This window comes from Pelobates fuscus, chromosome 5, assembly GCF_036172605.1.
Source record: "Pelobates fuscus isolate aPelFus1 chromosome 5, aPelFus1.pri, whole genome shotgun sequence".
Taxonomy (NCBI): domain Eukaryota; kingdom Metazoa; phylum Chordata; class Amphibia; order Anura; family Pelobatidae; genus Pelobates; species Pelobates fuscus.
The window spans coordinates 365,036,936-365,055,511 of NC_086321.1; the positions used below are offsets into that span (position 1 = coordinate 365,036,936).

At 39.6% G+C, this 18,576-nt stretch overlaps 1 protein-coding gene across 1 annotated transcript in view; it reads right to left on the minus strand.

Moving 5' to 3' along the window:
• DNAH9 (dynein axonemal heavy chain 9) overlaps positions 1–18,576 on the minus strand; it is a 169,762-nt gene that overhangs the window by 40,470 nt on the left and 110,716 nt on the right. The window contains exons 47-54 of the mRNA XM_063456071.1: positions 16,922–17,083; positions 16,022–16,255; positions 12,851–13,111; positions 11,848–12,273; positions 10,492–10,611; positions 7,316–7,504; positions 4,856–5,091; positions 4,565–4,687 (exon numbers count right to left, since the gene is read on the minus strand). Of these exons, the coding sequence (XP_063312141.1) occupies positions 4,565–4,687; positions 4,856–5,091; positions 7,316–7,504; positions 10,492–10,611; positions 11,848–12,273; positions 12,851–13,111; positions 16,022–16,255; positions 16,922–17,083 (1,751 nt within the window). The remainder of the gene's footprint in view (positions 1–4,564; positions 4,688–4,855; positions 5,092–7,315; positions 7,505–10,491; positions 10,612–11,847; positions 12,274–12,850; positions 13,112–16,021; positions 16,256–16,921; positions 17,084–18,576) is intronic.

Here is an 18,576-nt window from a genome sequence, read left to right on the forward strand (position 1 = left end):
TCTTTCAATGTAGGATAATAGCTGCTTGATCCAAGGATAAATCTGACTGCCATTCTGGGGTCAAGAAGGAATTTTTTTCCTAGTTTGTTTTAAAACTGGAAGTGCTTCAAACTGGGTTTTATTTTTTTGCCTTCTTTTGGATCAACAGCAAAAACCAAATGTGAGGAAGGCTGAACTTAATGGACGCAAGCCTTTTCAGCCTATGTAACTATGCAATATAGAACACAATACAGACTTCTAGATAATCAACTTGGAAACATTCCCCCGCTCTCAGTTACTATGCATTTTTGTTAAGATATATTAGAGAACCTGTTATTTCTACAGGAGGAAGCTGTAGCACTCAGAGCTGTTTAATGCTGCAGTGAACCGAATGCTTTTTAACGCCGGTAGAAAGACGTCTTTTATCCAGACTCGTGCTATTTATACCATGCGTTTAATCCTCGGCCAGCTGAGAGTCTGGGATACAGGTTATCTGCCCACCCAGATGTTTCAAAACGTTGTACTCTGCCTCTCTCGTGTTACCTCCTCCAATCTGGTGGCTCCTATTGTACAGTTGCCAAATAATTTAACAGCGCATTTTTATAGCCCAAAGCCAGAGCCTCCCTTAGTTACATTTCTGCAAACCAAAGCTAGACTTCTTTTTAACAGTCACAGAAATACAAAAATATTAATAGCTAAAGGTTTGGATTCAATCTCCATTGTCTTGTACTGCCGATCGCGTCCCAAGGATGATTTTGCGGCCTTGTAGGGAGTGACGGATGTGACCATTGCTCAGGCTACTAATGGCCAATAAAGTTTTCAGTTAGTCTTTTCTTTTATGCTGGTCTGTATGCCATTGTTTAGGGTGGAGCACAAAAATAAAAACAACTTGTCCTGTGCATTAAATCATCAGTAGACATATACAAAAGTTATGGGGATTTACGGTTATCACTTTTATGCTTATGAGATGTCAACTGATACGTTTAAAATCAATGCTATATTCTGATTGGCAACTTTTATCCAATCAGACTGTAACAGGAATCCAAAAAATCTACAGAAGAGAATAAACCAATGGCTAATATTCTTGAACAACCCAACAAAACCAGATATTTCACTTTGATTGAACTGAACAGAATGTTCACTTTTCTATAAACAGAAGCCTTACTACGGCTTTATCAGAAATGTCCTTCAACCAAGAGCTTAAAGGACAGACTGACAAACTAAGTTTTCAATTGAAATTAATAAATGTAACTTAATATTAGCTATTCCTGGAATCCAGAGCTGCTTCCATCTCAAATATGTAAAAACACAAAGAAATGCCTAGAGGTAAAAATCATGCTGTTCTAGGTTTAGAGAATCACATAGCACTTTGTCACAAAAAACAAAATTTGAGTCCTTCTATCACGGGCAAAGAAAGAGTTATGAAGAGAGCAATCCCAAATAATATCCGATCACACAGGTTTGTGAATTTGTCATTTGGTCAGGCCCGGACTGGCCATCGGGCACACCGGGCAAATGCCCGGTGGGCCGCGGTGGCCATGGGCCGAGGCCGGCAGGGGAAGGTCCCAGGATCTCCCCTGCCGGTCTATGCAGGGCCGGCACTATCCGAGCGCCGGCCCCGCTGTATTCAATGAAGGGCCGGTGAGGAGATCAGAGATCTCCCTCACCGGCCCCCTTGGAGAGACATGCGGCTGGGGAGGGAGGTAGAGGACCCGGCGGAGCTCTATCTTGCAGCTCCGCCGGGTTCCTCTCGCGAGATCCGGCGCGTTGCCATGGCAACGACCGGATCTCGCGAGAGTGAACTCTAGCCCTCAGGCTAGAGTTCACTCACCACTGGACCACCAGGGATGGTGTCGGAGTGCCGGTCCCCCCTCCCACTCACCAGCATGCCGGTCCCCCCCTCCCAGGCTAAAGGTAAGAAGGGAGGGGGGGACATAATGCATACTCTTTCATTTTATTTTACCCCCCCAACACTCAATCCCTTCTAACATTCACACACATCACAATCACACACAGCACTCTCACTCCCATCACACACAGCACTCTCACACCCATCACTCTCACTCCCATCACACACAGCACTCTCACACCCATCACAGCACTTTCACACACAGCACTCTCACACCCATCACTCTCACTCCCATCACACACAGCAGTCTCACACCCATCACAGCACTTTCACACACAGCACTCTCACACCCATCACAGCACTTTCACACACAGCACTCTCACACCCATCACACTCAGCACTCACACACATCATCCACAGCACTATCACACTCGGCACTCTCACACACATCACATTTAGGACTCACACACACATCACACTCAGCACTATCACAAAACACATCATACACAGCACTCTCACACACATCATACACAGCACCCTCATACACAGCACCCTCACACACATCACACACAGCATCCATCATACACACATACTGCACCCCTCACATACACACCGAACCTCCCCAACACACTGCACCACACACATACACAATACTTCCAAATATATATATACACACGCACACACACACTACATTCCTGACATACACACTCTGGATACCCTATACACACACTAGATTCCTTGTAAACAAACACATACTACACCCCCTAAACACACACTCTCTACAAACACTAAATCACATATACACACACACACACACACACACTATAGCCTGTATGCACACACTTGCTACATCCCCTATACACACATTCTTTACAGACCCTAGCCACATATGCATTACATTACACCACAAACACAACACGACTAAAACCGACCTTATTACACAATACCACACCACAATCAGCTCTCTCTATACACACACACACACAATCCCACAAGCAGGCTCCAAACACAGCACGATACTCTTTCCTGGCATTTTTGTCTCCTGGTATCCATTTATAGAGACACCAGAGACAAGTTGCAAGGAAACACAGTGCAAGCATGTTATTAAATTTTCTTGCACTGTGCAGAACAAATACAGGGCTTTTTTCTCATGCTAGAGCTCTTTAGCAGAGCTCTGCGCATGGTCTGCCCTGGCCTGCACTTTGAGAAGGGGGCGTGTTTGTCGTTAGTGACGACAAAACACACCCTCTCTGCACCGCCCCTTCTTAGTGGGCCGCTGTGATAAAAAAATGCCCGGGCCGAATTTTTATCCCAGTCCGCCCCTGCATTTGGTTATGTGTTACTTTAACGAGGAAACTTCAAGTGAATCATGGGGACATCATTTTGGTTTTTGAATAATCTGATATGAAGTATTCTTTCAACACCTTGTAGGTCAGTCTTTACTAGGTATTGAGATCGCATTTGGAAATTGAGAACTATTCGATGCTCTGCAACAACAGGCGCCTTGTGCTAAAACTCATTAGCAGTCTGACAGCTACTGTGCAAATGGTTTGTCATCGAAATTGTCACAACTCGTCACCAAGAGGGGTTAGTGTCACCTGCGGCAGCAGAACAGTCTTAATGCCGCCTCTTATCTGGGATAGTGGAGCAAGATGTGCATGCTAATCTGAATTTCATACAATGTCAAAGCTGAAATCACAGCACATCTCAGTATGTTTCAGAATATAACGAGGGAGAGACGGGCCATATGCCTAAGTATTTTGGGCCTACACATAAACATATATTTATATATACACAGTGACAAGCACACTAAATTAGCAATTGCACCTAGATACATGTCTAATTAGCCTACACCTCCTGCTGATAGCCTGAAAACATGCACATAGATTTAGCCTTCTAACTCACCTTTACTGGCATTAAGGAGGTAGATAACATAAGGAGGCATTTGTTTAGTGGGCAATAAAGAGAGCTATGCATGGGGTAGCACACAAACCTTTTACTTTTCTCCTATCACAACAGGGGGGGGCAGGTCCGCCCGTAGAATTGACAAGTAAGTCTGGTATGAATGCATGCCAGGTTGCCATCAAGTAGGTCGTCCCACCAAGAGCAGACCATGCAGGGGGCTCACTGTCTCAATGCTCCCTGCAGGGTCCTAATACTCTGAGAAAAGCGTGAGTGTGTTTAATGACGTGCTATGCTTGTTGGGGGCGGTTCTCTTGTGTCCTCAAAACCAGGACACCAGGGAACAAAGTCAAGATAGCACCTGAAAATTGGAACTGTCCTCTCGAAATCCGGATGCTTGGGAGTCCTGTGTGTGTAACAGAGTATTTCAAGAGGATGCAAGATAACTAGCACTGAACTCTACTGCTCCCAACAAGACACCCAACAAGGGAATGAAGAGTTCTAGAAGATACAAAAGCCCTGCAATTCTTTTCAAACAAAGAAACAGAAGGCAAATATACACTTAGAAGAGAATCAATATAAAAAAAACTGCCTCTTACCCAACTAGAGGACATAAAGATGTAAAGAGAGAATAGGAGATAAAGCTGAAACTGAACGAGAAGACGGAGAAAAAGAAAGAGAAAGAAAAGGGTGGACAGGTCAAACATAAAGAGACTAAGAGAAAAATCAGCTGAGTGTTTCCTATAGGTTAATCTATATTTTGTAAATAGTGCTATTTATTTACTTAACAGCTTGTGAATGTCGCTTATTAATGTTGATTCTGTAGGTATTTACCTTCCCTTTTTGATGGTTTCTCTTCCAAGCAATGGTCCAAGGACCGGATCCACATTCTCCTCCAGGTTTTCAATCAGGACAACTTCACCACCTGCCAGAGCCCTCTCTAATGTGTCCAGGTATCTACAGAGGAAACAAAGTTTAGATGAATTTTCACCTCGAGCTGTGTTGGTTTACTCCGCAAGCTGGACATCCAAGACAAGTTTGAGGATTAACAGTTCTAAAAAGGGTTCTAAAGAGTTCTAAAAGAGGCTAATGACAGATAGAACAGAAGGTTTAATACAGGCTTACCCTCTCTGCCCAATTCGGATCACTCGAAGGTCTTCTCCATATCTGTTCTTGATCCACTTGATCCCTTGTAGTTGAGGATCGACCATAAGTGGCCACCTCTCGCAGCTAGTAAGAATGGTGGCATTTTCCGTAGACATGCGGTCAGCAGGAAGTCCTTCATTTTGCCAGGTTGCAATATCTGCATCGTCAGTCAGCATGGTAAGAGGATCCAAAGCTTCAGTTACAGGAATGGGAGTCTACATGTAAAAAAAATTTAAATACATTAAAAAAAAATTATAATATATGTTGCAAACGGCCTGTCCATATACACAATGTATGAATTGAGGAAAGAACTGTTCAGAAATATCTAAAATAATTACTTATTTAACAAAGCAAAATACTAGTTTAAAGTATTTTACTCTACAAAAAGTACATGCGTCATTGTCCTTGAGATTTCTAATTATATGAGAAAAAAAAAACTAAAAAACAGAAAACGCAATAAATTAGCATTTACCTAAAATCAACGTTTATCCCCAGAGATCACCTAATCCATGCAGTAATTAAATCAACAGTCGCAACAGAGTCTGGTTTCTGAGAGCCTAGGTTGGCTAAAATGAATTACTTTCTCCGCCTATTACAATCAGAAAGATCACATGTGGTGTCCACCCTGGAGGTGACTACATGAGTGCTTTATAGCCCGATAGTCTCTTATCCTAGCCGTACTAATGTTAAATTTGATTAATGGACTGTAGTACGCTCCTGGTAGTGATACACTTAAAGATTTGACCACTACTGCTCATTTTATTTCCTTTAAGCATAATCAACAAATAAGCAGCTCGGCCATTGCGATAGTGATTTGCTGCACAGACCGCAGTGTCTCAGCAGGTCCCTCTCGCATAAAAAGCATTATCAGGGAGTCCCGCAGCCTTGTGTGTGTGTGACAAGAAATCCAGGCTTCAAAGCAAGAAATATTTACATTTTCCCAATGGAGATCATTTGCGCCATGATTTCTGGTTTGAAACTCGAAAACAAAAACTTTTTAACAACACAACTGGGAAAAAATAGCTTTCCCCACCTGGACCAATATAGAACGCTGGAGAATCAACTTCTTATATATGCATTCATTTTATTAAAAAGAAGAATTTTTTTTATATATATAACGCATTTGGCAATTTTCTCTAAATTATTGGGTTGTTTTTTTATTTTTTTTACATCTTTGGGAACTTTTGGGTTACATAATTGGTTTTGTAAAGGAAGAAATGTAATCTGACAACCAAAGTCGCACAATTTAAGCTGAAATAGCAGAGAAGGGAACAAAAGTTGTAACATAGCCTAATTGCAGATTTTTCTCTACAACTTGACAACTTTTGCTTCAGTCCTGCAACTCTATGGTAGGTGTGAGAGCCACGCACGGCATGGAGTTATGTATCAAGAGTTTATCTAAATGTTTCCTGGAAATGTTAAATCTGGTGTTATCACATTGAATAGTGCTAGTTACTGGCAGTAGCTACCAAGAATTACAAGGCCTCAATTTAATATTTTTGTATAAGTTTTCAAATGAGTTCATATTTTTGGACACATTTTAACCCCTTAAGGACCAAACTTCTGGAATAAAAGGGAATCATGACATGTCACACATGTCATGTGTCCTTAAGGGGTTAAAAAGATTAAAAATTTATAAATCAAAATATTAAAATATTTTTCAAAATATTAAATCATTTGAAAAAAGTTAATCTGAAATTATTAAATCATTTACAACGCTTGACCAAAAATATTACATTGCGGCCTAAATTGGGTAGTAAGAATTGAATCTGTGGAGCATCTCTATGGTCGTCACCAACAACAGACAGTGGGTTAATCAATAAATCTGGAATTGTAGAGAACTGACAAAAACATTTTTTAATTCAGTCCAAAATAGCTAAACTGTAAAATGTCTCTAAGTCAGCTATTTTCCTGGCTTGGACTATTCCCTTGTTTCTCTGCAATTCCTAGTTAAGGAAAAAAAATTCTTACGCAGCTAGTAAACAGCATAATGTATCAAGGAAGCTAAAGCAAGTGAAAAAATGAGTGGGGATCCATTATTCTTTTTTTCCTGGATAAAAAATGTTTGTTTGTTTTTTTCTGAATCATCTGAATTAATTCATTTAATAAGTCAAATCATTCCCAAAATCCTAATCTTTCAGAACCAAAAAACAAAACAGTCCTCGTCTAAATACCCAGATGAAGAGGTAGTATAAAAAAAAAAAAATATTTTTTTAAATACTAAATTATTAAAGACTGGTTGACCTGATGACCCTGTTTTTATATATATATATATATATATATATATATATATATATATATATATATATATATATATATATATATATATATTTTTTTTTTTTTTTAAATATTCCTGCTCCACATTGATTGTCCTAAATGAATGTAGAACATGCAGAAAACCTCATGTGTGCGAAAGGACAGTTCAACGAATAAACTTACTTTGAGTTGACTCAGGTATGGTTTCCAGGTTTTGTCCATGAGGTCCAGCCTGTATTTTTTGGTGAAGTAACCCAGGTATGAAACAAAGGCCGTGATCAGGAGAACATCTCCGCACAATGTGCTCTCCTGCAGCTTGAAGTTTCTGACCGCTTCTGCCCACCTTACGTTTTCCGAGGCCAACCCACCAACCTGTATGTGGCCAACAAGAAGAAGCGCAATTAGAGACATGATTCACAAGATTCGGATTTAATATAGCAGCCCATTCATTGATAAGTTAGCCCACGCATTTAACTGACCAGGTAACACTACAGTGCAGATATATAACCAACACATATATCACTATGGACATACATCACAGCTGATGTGTAGTTCATGAAAAGTTCTTCCTTGTAGGGACTCAAATTCATATGCTACAAGAGGAAAGTTGATTCATTTGTTTAAAGTTATTTCTCCTCTATTAAATCAATAGTTTTTTCTTCCAGCAGCATTTGAGTGCTTCATACTACAGGGCAGCACTTTTCATGTAGAAATAGCATGGGTCAAGGAAAGCACGGTGGATTTTGCAACCCTAACAAAGGTTCCATTAAGATATAATTTAGACAATTTTCTAAATGGGAATTAATTTAATTTTCTCATTAATTTTAGCTTCTTTTTGCATCAAATACTTTGGAATTTCAGTAGGAACACACGAATGGTAAATGTCATTACGACCACAAATTGATAATATTCCAACATGCCGATCAAATCCTAAACCTTACAACTCGGTTAATTTGTTGGACTCCCACGTAGAGCACCTGCCTTATCTGCAGTCAGTGAATAATCAGCCCAGTTATTAAACCCCAAACAGAGCTTCATCTTTTAACAAACGAAGGAATGTACAACTCTCTCTCATGCTCACCGGGAAACAACTAATAAATTCATTGTTGTCAGGGACAGCTTAGCAGTGACAGATGAACTCTAACCTCCCATTAATAACTGTCCAAGTGATCGAAATCAAGAGTGAACGGATTTCCATAACAAAATGTGGTTGATACACTCCGTTGCATAAAGAGAGTTGGATTTCCTCTGGGGATTCTACCGGAGCGGTGACAACCGAACAGCACTTAATTCACAGCGGTAATGAAAAATAGCATCTACGCGGCGTGTAATAAAGACATGGATTAGAGAAGCGTCAAGGTCACGCGGCAGTAAGTTTTACAGGATTGCGATCAACTTGCACTGGGAAATCACAATCTCCTTACTGTAGTCTATTTATTGGACAGGGAGCCGCAGCACGCTTATGTACGTGACTATAGACATAAGGATAAAAATATACTGGGTAAAAAAACACACACACACACGTACAATGTGATGTTCGAGATTCTTCCCAGTGCCATCATCCTTGCTATCGCTTACTTGTTATGTTTAAAATTAACCCCTTAAACAGCAGTACCATCTTTATTGCTGTTCCCATAATCTGGTCTCTACAGACTTCGAGCCAGCATGGAATCTTATTAGCGTTAGAATCTCTACAAAAATCAAGATGTTGGTCAATAAGCAGGATGTTCCATTTTTGGACTAAGAATGTTTAAAACAAAATTCTTGTGCTGGTGTACATTGTCAGTCGTCTTCAAAGGGTTAATTATAATCTTAAGGTTTTACTGGGTTTCTGATATCGTATGGCATGTGGAAGTTAAGGATCACCCTGCCATGCAGGTTACACACATGTACTTGTTCCTCCTTTCTTACTCCGACCTACAGATCGTATAATCCCAAGTGCAAGCTCAAGAGACAAGCGCTACCAGAGAATGTTGATCTCATTGTAATGCCATTCATAGAGACTGCTTTATTAGGATCATAAGTGGGTTATTCACAAAACTCTGAATTGTAGCAAATTAAAATACAAAAAAAAACAAATTTGAGGCTGATCTGTAAAATTTCTCCAACATGGCCAAAAATTCGGTTAATGGCTATTTTGACTTCAATTTTACTTATAATTTTCAGTTTGCCATAATCCAGAGTTTTTGTATAAACTCCTGGATTGCAAACTCTTAGGAGATGACTGTTGTCCATTATATCACCAGATTTTAATTTCACTGCGGAACAATATTCATTGTACCATTAAATCGTAAGCTCTTCAGGCAAGAGTTACCCCATTACGCCATTAGCTTGTAAACTCTGTAGGACGGGGCCTTTGGAATGCCAATAAATTGTAAACACTTCTAGAAGGAGATTCACATTTCAGGAGTATAATTTAACTTTGTTAAATCACCCTATTAGACTTTAGACTCCCATCAGGTTACTTGATTGCAAGCTCATTTGCCAAGAAGTTTTACGATGCCATAAATGCACATTAATGTAAATATATACTTAGAATAGTCAGGTACTCTGATCATAGAGTTTCACCCAGGAAAGTAGTGGTAAATGTGCTATTTATCTGTTCAGACTGAAACAATAATACACTGTCTAGAATAGGAAAATTTCTGGTGATTTATAGGGTACTGAACATGAATCCATAAAGATTTCAATCTCCCTTCTGCGTTCCACTCTATAAACAAGGCACAGGCTTGAAATGAATCTAAATTGATAGAACTATACACAGGACACATCGATTCAAACCTCCCAAACTGTAAAATAAACCCTTTCATTGTGCTGGCTGTTGATTTTATCAGAGAGATCAAGATGCAGAATAACACGTCCTCCCCACAGCATTAAAACTATTGTTTGAATCTATAATAAATGACGGGTAGAGTTAAAACTCACGAGTTTATACTGGGCTGGTATATTGCTTTAGAAAAAAATGTAGGGCTATTCATTAAATATAGGATTTGTATCGAAGCGATAAGGAGACTGGCAAAAGTAGTGACTAGGGAACAGTCTTAAAACTTATATATAGAAAGGGCCCATGCATTTGGCTCACTGATCATAGAAAAAAAGGAAAATATATTGTCCACTACCTCTAATTTGTCTTGAAAACTTGCAATAGTAATGTAATTAGTGTCCAATCAAGGTACCACCCACATCCATTTTGCATGTATTTCCTTGGCAAGACTGGTATCACTACTTATTATGTACACACAAGAATCTAGATCAATGCCCAGCAATTCCCACTGGGGATCACAGCTTGCACGGCAGTAACAATGTGGCCAGAGACAAGAAGGAAACAGTGTACCAGTTTATAGAGAAAGCAAACTTACCAAACGGTTGGCGAGAGAGATAGTGAGGGCTGTGGCTTCGGCTTCCTGTTGACACTTAAGCTTCTCAGCGGTGGCCTTTTCAAACTTTGCCGTCAGCTTTGCAAGGTTCTCATTGAGTAACTGTAAAAGTGGTGAAAATAAAATAGGAAATGAAGCGTTCATTATAAAGGATGAATCTTGTATTGATAAGAATACCCAAAGAGTTTTCAGTAACCCCCTTCCTCTTCCCATGCCATTCACTTTGACCATTAATAGTAATCAAGTCATAAATGAGACATGATACAATCGTCGGTGGAACACAAAAAACATTCAAAATTTAGATTCAAAGACTAGATTCATTGTGAGTTAATGAGAAGATCAAGGTATGTTGAGAAATGCAATCTTCAATTTGTGAAACATGATGAGAGAGAGGTCAAGAGTACAGATGAGGAGTGAACAAGATGAAACCTGGCCAAGATGACTTACTGGGTAGGAATTATTGGGGCAGAAAGGGTGACGAGTGGGTGGATTTGTCAAATATTAAAATATTAAAATAATGGGATTGTCAGGTCAAGCTAATGGAGAATGTATCAAAGGAAAGGAGAAATAAAAACATCTATCTTGTGGGTTCTAAATGTGGCAAAGACATTTTGATTAATGTAAGGCAGTGAAGTTATTATGATAAACACTGTAGGAGGAAAAGGTAACACGGGAGAAGTGGGGGCCACTGCTGTTTGAGGGAGGGAATGCAAGTTCTGTTGTACTAAAAGGAATCGTGGTGAGACTGAAATGGAAGAAAAGCATCCAAACATGTCTTAAGTGGTGGTGAAGAGTTGTTGTGAGTGAACGGATGAAATGATCAATTAGATGTTAAAGCTATTTCGCTGACCTGAATGCCAGTCGTTTACTGATGGAGATAGGAATGAAAATGAAAACAGATCCACATCTGAAAATGTAATTAAGTTTAAAGTACATCTAGTTCAAAAGGAGAAATAGCCATAAACAAACATTAATGCTCAGAGTTATAGAATAATATGTTGTTTACTTTATCCACTCTTCCGGAGTACTTCATTGCAGATGATCAAGTGATATCTCGGCATTTCTCTTATTGACAGGCAACACAATAAGAGCTGCTTTACTTTAGAGAACATCAGTCAAACTTTACTGAGGATGTTGACAATCTAATGGATTTGCCTGGCACATGAGGCTGCCTGATCTGAATGGGCCAGTTGGGGACTTTAGAGGCAGTGAAAACAGACATAGAAGTCATCAGGAATGCTACTTTATGAAGTTAGCACTATTTTCAGCGCTATTTTTTCCCAATGGTATCAACCAAAAATGAGCAATAACTAGTAATTAGGAACATAAAAAACTTACAGCAATTTTGGCTTTGATACTGCTCAATTTTTCTTCGGCAGCCGCTAATTCCGCATTTGCTTTATTTAGTGCTTGGCGCTTAGGTTCCACCTCACAGTAGACTTCATAAAACTTGACAATGTTGATGACCCATGAGCAGAGCCCGGCTGCAGCATTGGATTTTGAAGCAATGAATTCTGGGTTGAATTCTGCATCCATCAGGTATGGCTGAATGGACTTTATACAATTTTCATGTATATGCTCCTTGTCGAAGTTCACCAGTGAGTCCAAGAATGTATCCACTTTGTTCATGATCCCTCTGGCTGTTTTCCAGCTCCTGTCCTTGGGAATTTTACCACCAGGAGCTGCGAGAACCGTAACTGCCGCAACAACATTGACAACTGCTGTTGGTGGTGCACCAAAGCTCTTCAACTCAGTCAGATTGTTCTGGGAAAACACAACGATGGGTATTAGATAAAGTAGACTCAACATCTACATACTTAACTAGGATAATTTTTACTGTGGTTTACATACATGGATCAATGTACCCAATGAGGTTTATCCCATAAAAAATAAGATACTTTCTTCCTGAAGCTTCAGATTGAGTGATAATGTAAAAATATAATATATCGATATATAATTATATATAATATAAACATTTTTTACAAACTGTGGTTGCCAAACAAGGCTAGGGGACAACAGCCCCTCTGCTAGGGGACAACAGCCCCTCACTAGCTCCTCAAAAAACTTGTAAACCTTGAGGTTTACTCTATCATAAACCATAAGACAGGGATATTTGCTTTAAAAATTTGTTTGTTGTAAATTGTTAGTATAAATAGAGACTCATATACAGTTCCAAAAACATTACATCACATAGTGATGCAATACCATGGCCACATTTAACTAGAGTGCATGAAACTGAAGATTTTTGGTTGTCACAGTTAAGGTGGAGGTGGTTTATGGCAAGACACATGGAGTTGGAAAAACACTCCAAATAAAGGTCTAGAGGTACAGTCAGTCTTACCTTATTCAGAGTATTCAAAGCCTCCACTGCAGCTTTTAATGCTGGTTCTGCCTTGGCCAAGTCTTCTTCACAGTCCCTCTGCTTTCGACCCACCTCCTCTGCAATTACAGCCACTTTCTTTTCTTCCTCGTCAGCTATAGCTTTTTCTTTAGATACTTTCTCGGTTTCTACTCCCACAACTTGAATGAGTTTATCAGCATCTTCATTCTTTTGTTTAAGCTCCACCTCCTGTGAAGCCAACTTGGCTTTCAAATCATCAACCTATAGGGAGGCAAAAGGTTTTAAAAATCAATAGGGTCAGGTATAACCAACCAGGTTATTGGGTGATGGGATTAGTACTTTCAAGCAGAGAGAGAGACAACAATAAGAGGAGTACTAGTACCTAAAGGCAGACACTGGCAGACAGGACAGTAGAATAGGTACAAGTAGGGCAAGGCACATAAATAAACTGGATGGCTAACAGTAAGGTGAAGCAGGTAGGGCACCTGGATAGGTACCAGCAAAGACAGGTAACAGACATTGTGGTGGAAGGGGCACTAGCAAGGAAAGAAGCAAGGCAATAGAATGTGTACCAGTAAAGAGAGGGGAATAAAAAAAAAGAAAATAAGTAGAGTGAGGCAGACATTACGATATAATGTGTACCAAGGGGAAGCAGATAGGACAAGATGCTCAGTCCACATAAGAACAGGTAGAGAGGGTGATATGATGAGTACCATTAAGTAGATACAGAAAAGGCAATAAAAGGGTATCATTCAGGAGTGTCAGATGTTTACCAGTCATGAATGTCAGACAGGACAATAAGATGGGTACCAGTCTGGAATGTCAGACAGGACAATAAGATGGGTACCAATCAGGAATGTCAGACAGGACAATAAGATGGGTACCAGTCTGGAATGTCAGACAGGACAATAAGATGGGTACCAATCAGGAATGTCAGACAGGACAATAAGATGGGTACCAGTCTGGAATGTCAGACAGGACAATAAGATGGGTACCAGTCTGGAATGTCAGACAGGACAATAAGATGGGTACCAATCAGGAATGTCAGACAGGATAATAAGATGGGTACCAGTCTGGAATGTCAGACAGGACAATAAGATGGGTACCAGTCTGGAATGTCAGACAGGACAATAAGATGGGTACCAATCAGGAATGTCAGACAGGATAATAAGATGGGTACCAGTCTGTAATGTAAGACAGGACAATAAGATGGGTACCAATCAGGAATGTCAGACAGGACAATAAGATGGGTACCAGTCTGGAATGTCAGACAGGACAATAAGATGGGTACCAGTCTGGAATGTCAGACAGGACAATATGATGGATACCAGTCTGGAATGTCAGACAGAACAATAAGATGGATATCAATCAGGAATGTCAGACAGGACAATAAGATGGGTACCAGTCAGGAATGTCAGACAGGACAATAAGATGGGTACCAGGCAGGATTGTCAGACAGGACAATAAGATGGGTACCAGGCAGGATTGTCAGACAGGACAATAAGATGGGTACCAGGCAGGAATGTCAGACAGGACAATAAGACGGGTACTAGTCAGCAGTGTCAAATGGGTACCACTGAGGACTAGCAGAAAGGACAATACGATGAGTATCAGTCAAGAGGGTCAAACAAGGCAAAAATATGGGTACTAGTCAGGAGCGTTAGGACAATAAGAAGGGTACCAAAATGGTGACATGTCCCTGTCCCTCTTTATAACTACTTAATTGCAGGTCGTATGTTTTATGTAAGTACACAACCCACATGCGATAATATATCTAGGAAAAAAAACTCCTGTTCACTATCCCCTTACTATGGTTTTGCTAGAATCATTAAATGCAAACTGTGTTTCTGATGTATGTGGAGAGTCAAAATGTACAGCTCCTAAATACTAAGATGACATGCCACGTTTCAATTCTTACTTAAACAACTAAAAACTCAGACTCAGAAATGGTCGCTACATTTTATTTTAAAATGTCAAGAAACTTGACCCGAAAAAATCCTACATAAATATTAGTGTGAAAAAAAGGTAAACTATGCAGTATGAGCAATTTGTACACAAAAAAAAGAAATTACTGCATACTTCGTAATTATTTTTGACAAGATTTCTGCACCTTCTCAAGTCTATGGAGACTGAAGGAAATTAAAGAGTAGTTTTAGTCTGATAGTAAATATGGATTGTGACAGAGAGTATAATGTTACAGCACTTTGTGTACTGGTATGAATTGGAGATTTTAAAAGGTTCGAAGCCAGCTGGGATTTATCTTGTACGTTTACTGCAGCATAAAACATAATTTCGCACGGACATGTAGAAGGTCAGTAGATAAAACCCCTAAAAATTGATGCAAAGTGATAGGTACACACAGGACGCCCCAAAAGCCTGAAAAAGATATGACCCAATGGCAAAGATAACCACACGATAGGCCACACCACTTCAAGCACCAGGATCAGCCCAACAACACACAGGCCACACTCCTACCATGCATACATACTTAAGGGGCATATTGAGCACCCAAGCCCTACCAAACACAGACAGGGACACACTTTACAAAGTACGTACACCGGGACACAGGTGAGGTGGGTCTGGTTGCTCAATCTATAGCATCGACATACCAAAACTGAGCTATTTGAGGAGGTGCCGATACCGACGGACCCACACACATACACGGCCCGTTGATAACCCGACTCAGGTACGGTTCCACACCGCCTTGCTTACACCCCGCCCTGGGGCTTCATGAAGACCCAAAAAGGTAGGGGTATGATACTATGAGAGCCATAAGACGCACACCTATACCGACTGGTGTAAATAGCAATCAACACTATGCATACCCTCCAGTCCTCAACTAACTCGGGATATGTAAACACGAAAATAAGCAATGCTATGTAATTGTGAAGGTTTACTACTGCTTCTGTATACCCCAAACGACTGTTCGAATTCCCTCCCTCTACTCCCTTCTGTAAACCCCTCTTTTACTTGACAAAATTGAAAAAAAAAAATGGAAAAAATTAATAAATAAAGATTGTCAAAAAAAAAACCCCCCAAAAAACATAATTTCATAAAATATGTAGGATCCAGGTAAATCTATAGGGATAGCTCTGAACATCAATTGAGCTCTTATTTTGCACTTTCAAAGGTACCCCAGGGCATCAGTGCCACACTATAGATAATACTAACCTGCGCTGCAGTACTATTTAGTTTCTGAAGGCCATTCTCCAGGCGTTCCATCTTGGCAGACAATTCCTTTCCTTTCTTCTGCAGTAGAGTCTTGTACAGCTTGATCTGCTCCAGGAAGGATTTGGGAGTCGTGTAATTGTACCGACGTTCATTGCTCAGGTAACTTCTGGACATTTCATTAACACTCATGTGGACATAGGCCATGAACTTACTTATGGAGTCTTTTATGGGAGGCTGAAATAAAAAAAAAATTAAAAAGTTTATTATTGTATCCATATATTATTTGGGACATCTCCAACAAGATATACTTTGGAAGGTTTTCTTAAAGATATTCTATTTAGTTCCCTAGAGCAGTTGTTCCCAACCCAGTCCTCAGGTTCCCCGTAACAGTCCAGGATTTAAGGATTACCCATTTGTGTCTAAGGGGTTTTTAGAAAGAAAAAATAAAAACACTTTAGATGCAACAGGGTGATCCCTAAATCCTAGACTGGGAAGGGGTACTTGAGGACTGGGTTGAGAACCCCTGTCCTAGAGCAATAACAATTTTAATGGATGTTATATACATTGCATGGATAAGTGCATTACCTCTCCAGCTCTAGTTTAACCTTAGCTAGCTACAACTATATCATACAAAAATGCTTAGAACCATATAGGATACTACCCTTACTCAAAAGGTGAATTATAAAATGTTTAACATTCTTTTTCTTTTTTAACATATATTTCAAAGAAGTAATATTTCTTTAAATCTCAGAACTCATATATAGTCACGCAATTTTTGGGGTCAAATCCTTATCCATGTTTAGTGTATTTATCGAATACAATAATTGAGAGAAAAAGAGGTTATCGTTTTTTTGCTTTTTTTTGCAGGATATTAGAACAAGATATCTGTCGGGGCCTCACCTCGATAATCTCTGTTTCCTGGAGGAAGCGCAGACTCACAGACTCAAGAGCCTCTCTTGGCCACTCATGGAACCAGTCAATGGCTGTACAGTTGACCACAGCAGGGAATTTCCTGCTCCGTATACGCAGCTTGTTGCCAACAGGAGAGAAGCATAGTGCAATCTGCCAAAAGTAAAATTAGTGGTGTTAAAGGAACAAGATAATCCTGTTCACAGATAGAATGATAAAAATGATAAATGCACATTAGAAGCCCCATCATGACTCCTGTCCAAAGCTGCATTCTCTTTTAACCTAAACAAGAATCTGTCTTGAGTTTGCAACGACAAAGCTTTACGTCCCCACTTAATACAAAAGTCAATTTATGCCACAAATATCTTATTTTCTACCATTAAGTATACGTGTTTCCTTACAACACATTTTATAAATAAGAAAACCTTGATATTGTTGAATTTTCAGTTTGCCAAGTAGGCATCTAGCTTGCAAATATGAAGAATCTTTGAATATTCTATAGTAACCAGGCTATTCCTAGTTGACAATAAAAGGACTAAAATGTATACTAAATGCTGTAGACCCAACACATGCAGTTAGAGATTTGGTGCAAAAAAAAATAGAAGAAATAACATGAAAACCCTTTTTGCTGCCTCCGTAACCTCTGTGCCAGACTAAAAGGAAATGTACCCAAATCATGACAAGCACTTCTCCTCTCACGCAGACCAAGCTCTCGAAATGTCATTGGATAATTAACAGGATGGAACGGTAAATATCTTTCTTAGAAATTAAACCTCGGTCACAAAGGTCAGATCTAATCCATTTGGAATAAAAACGTTGGAGACTAATTTCCCTCTCCAAGGTGAGAGCAGTGATGCAGCAAAAAGCAGACCGCAATTTAATGTCATTACGTATATTTTGACATGTTCTTTATAAACTTAGAAATCCTTGTTAATGGCATATAACCCTTTGAATTCCTTTGCTAAGAACACTACGTTCTAAGAAACTGAGCCAAAGTTTCCACTTGGAAAGATATCTACTTACTAAAGCTCAGCAGGGCAAATTCATAGCTAGACAAGATATATGAATATTCACATACAAGCACGTATAACAGCAGATAGCAAAGAAATTCTAGTGCCCCGGTGTATTCAGGCCTTCTCGACCTCTTAAGTGTAACAAGGTTAAACTGCAAAAGTTGCTGTAGCGTGTAGGACAACGAGTTTAACCAAGTCCTCCAGAAATTCCAGAAGACCGATTAGAGCTTTGGCAGAGAAAAACCGTGATTCTAAGGTTAGGTTCTTATTCAAAACCCAATTTTGCAAGGTAGCTATAATGCCGAATAGATCCCAGTGGTATCAGGTATCCTTTATTAGGATACGTATAGGGTGGTGCCAACCTTTTTAGATGAAGCTCCAGTAAATTCTCCATATGAGTCGTCACAAATACTAATTTATAACTTTCATCTCGCCCTTGTTGAAAAATTTTTAGGAAACCATTACTCAGCTCAATCTTCGGGCTTCCCCGCAATATTGGATTCAGATTATTTTTTCCCTTTCTTGTAATGTTTAACAATGGCTGCAAGACAAATGCTTTTCGCAATCAAAAAGTAGGGATCCCGTCTTGAGAAATAAAAGGGTGTTTGTAGCCGTCTGAATGGACTAATCAGT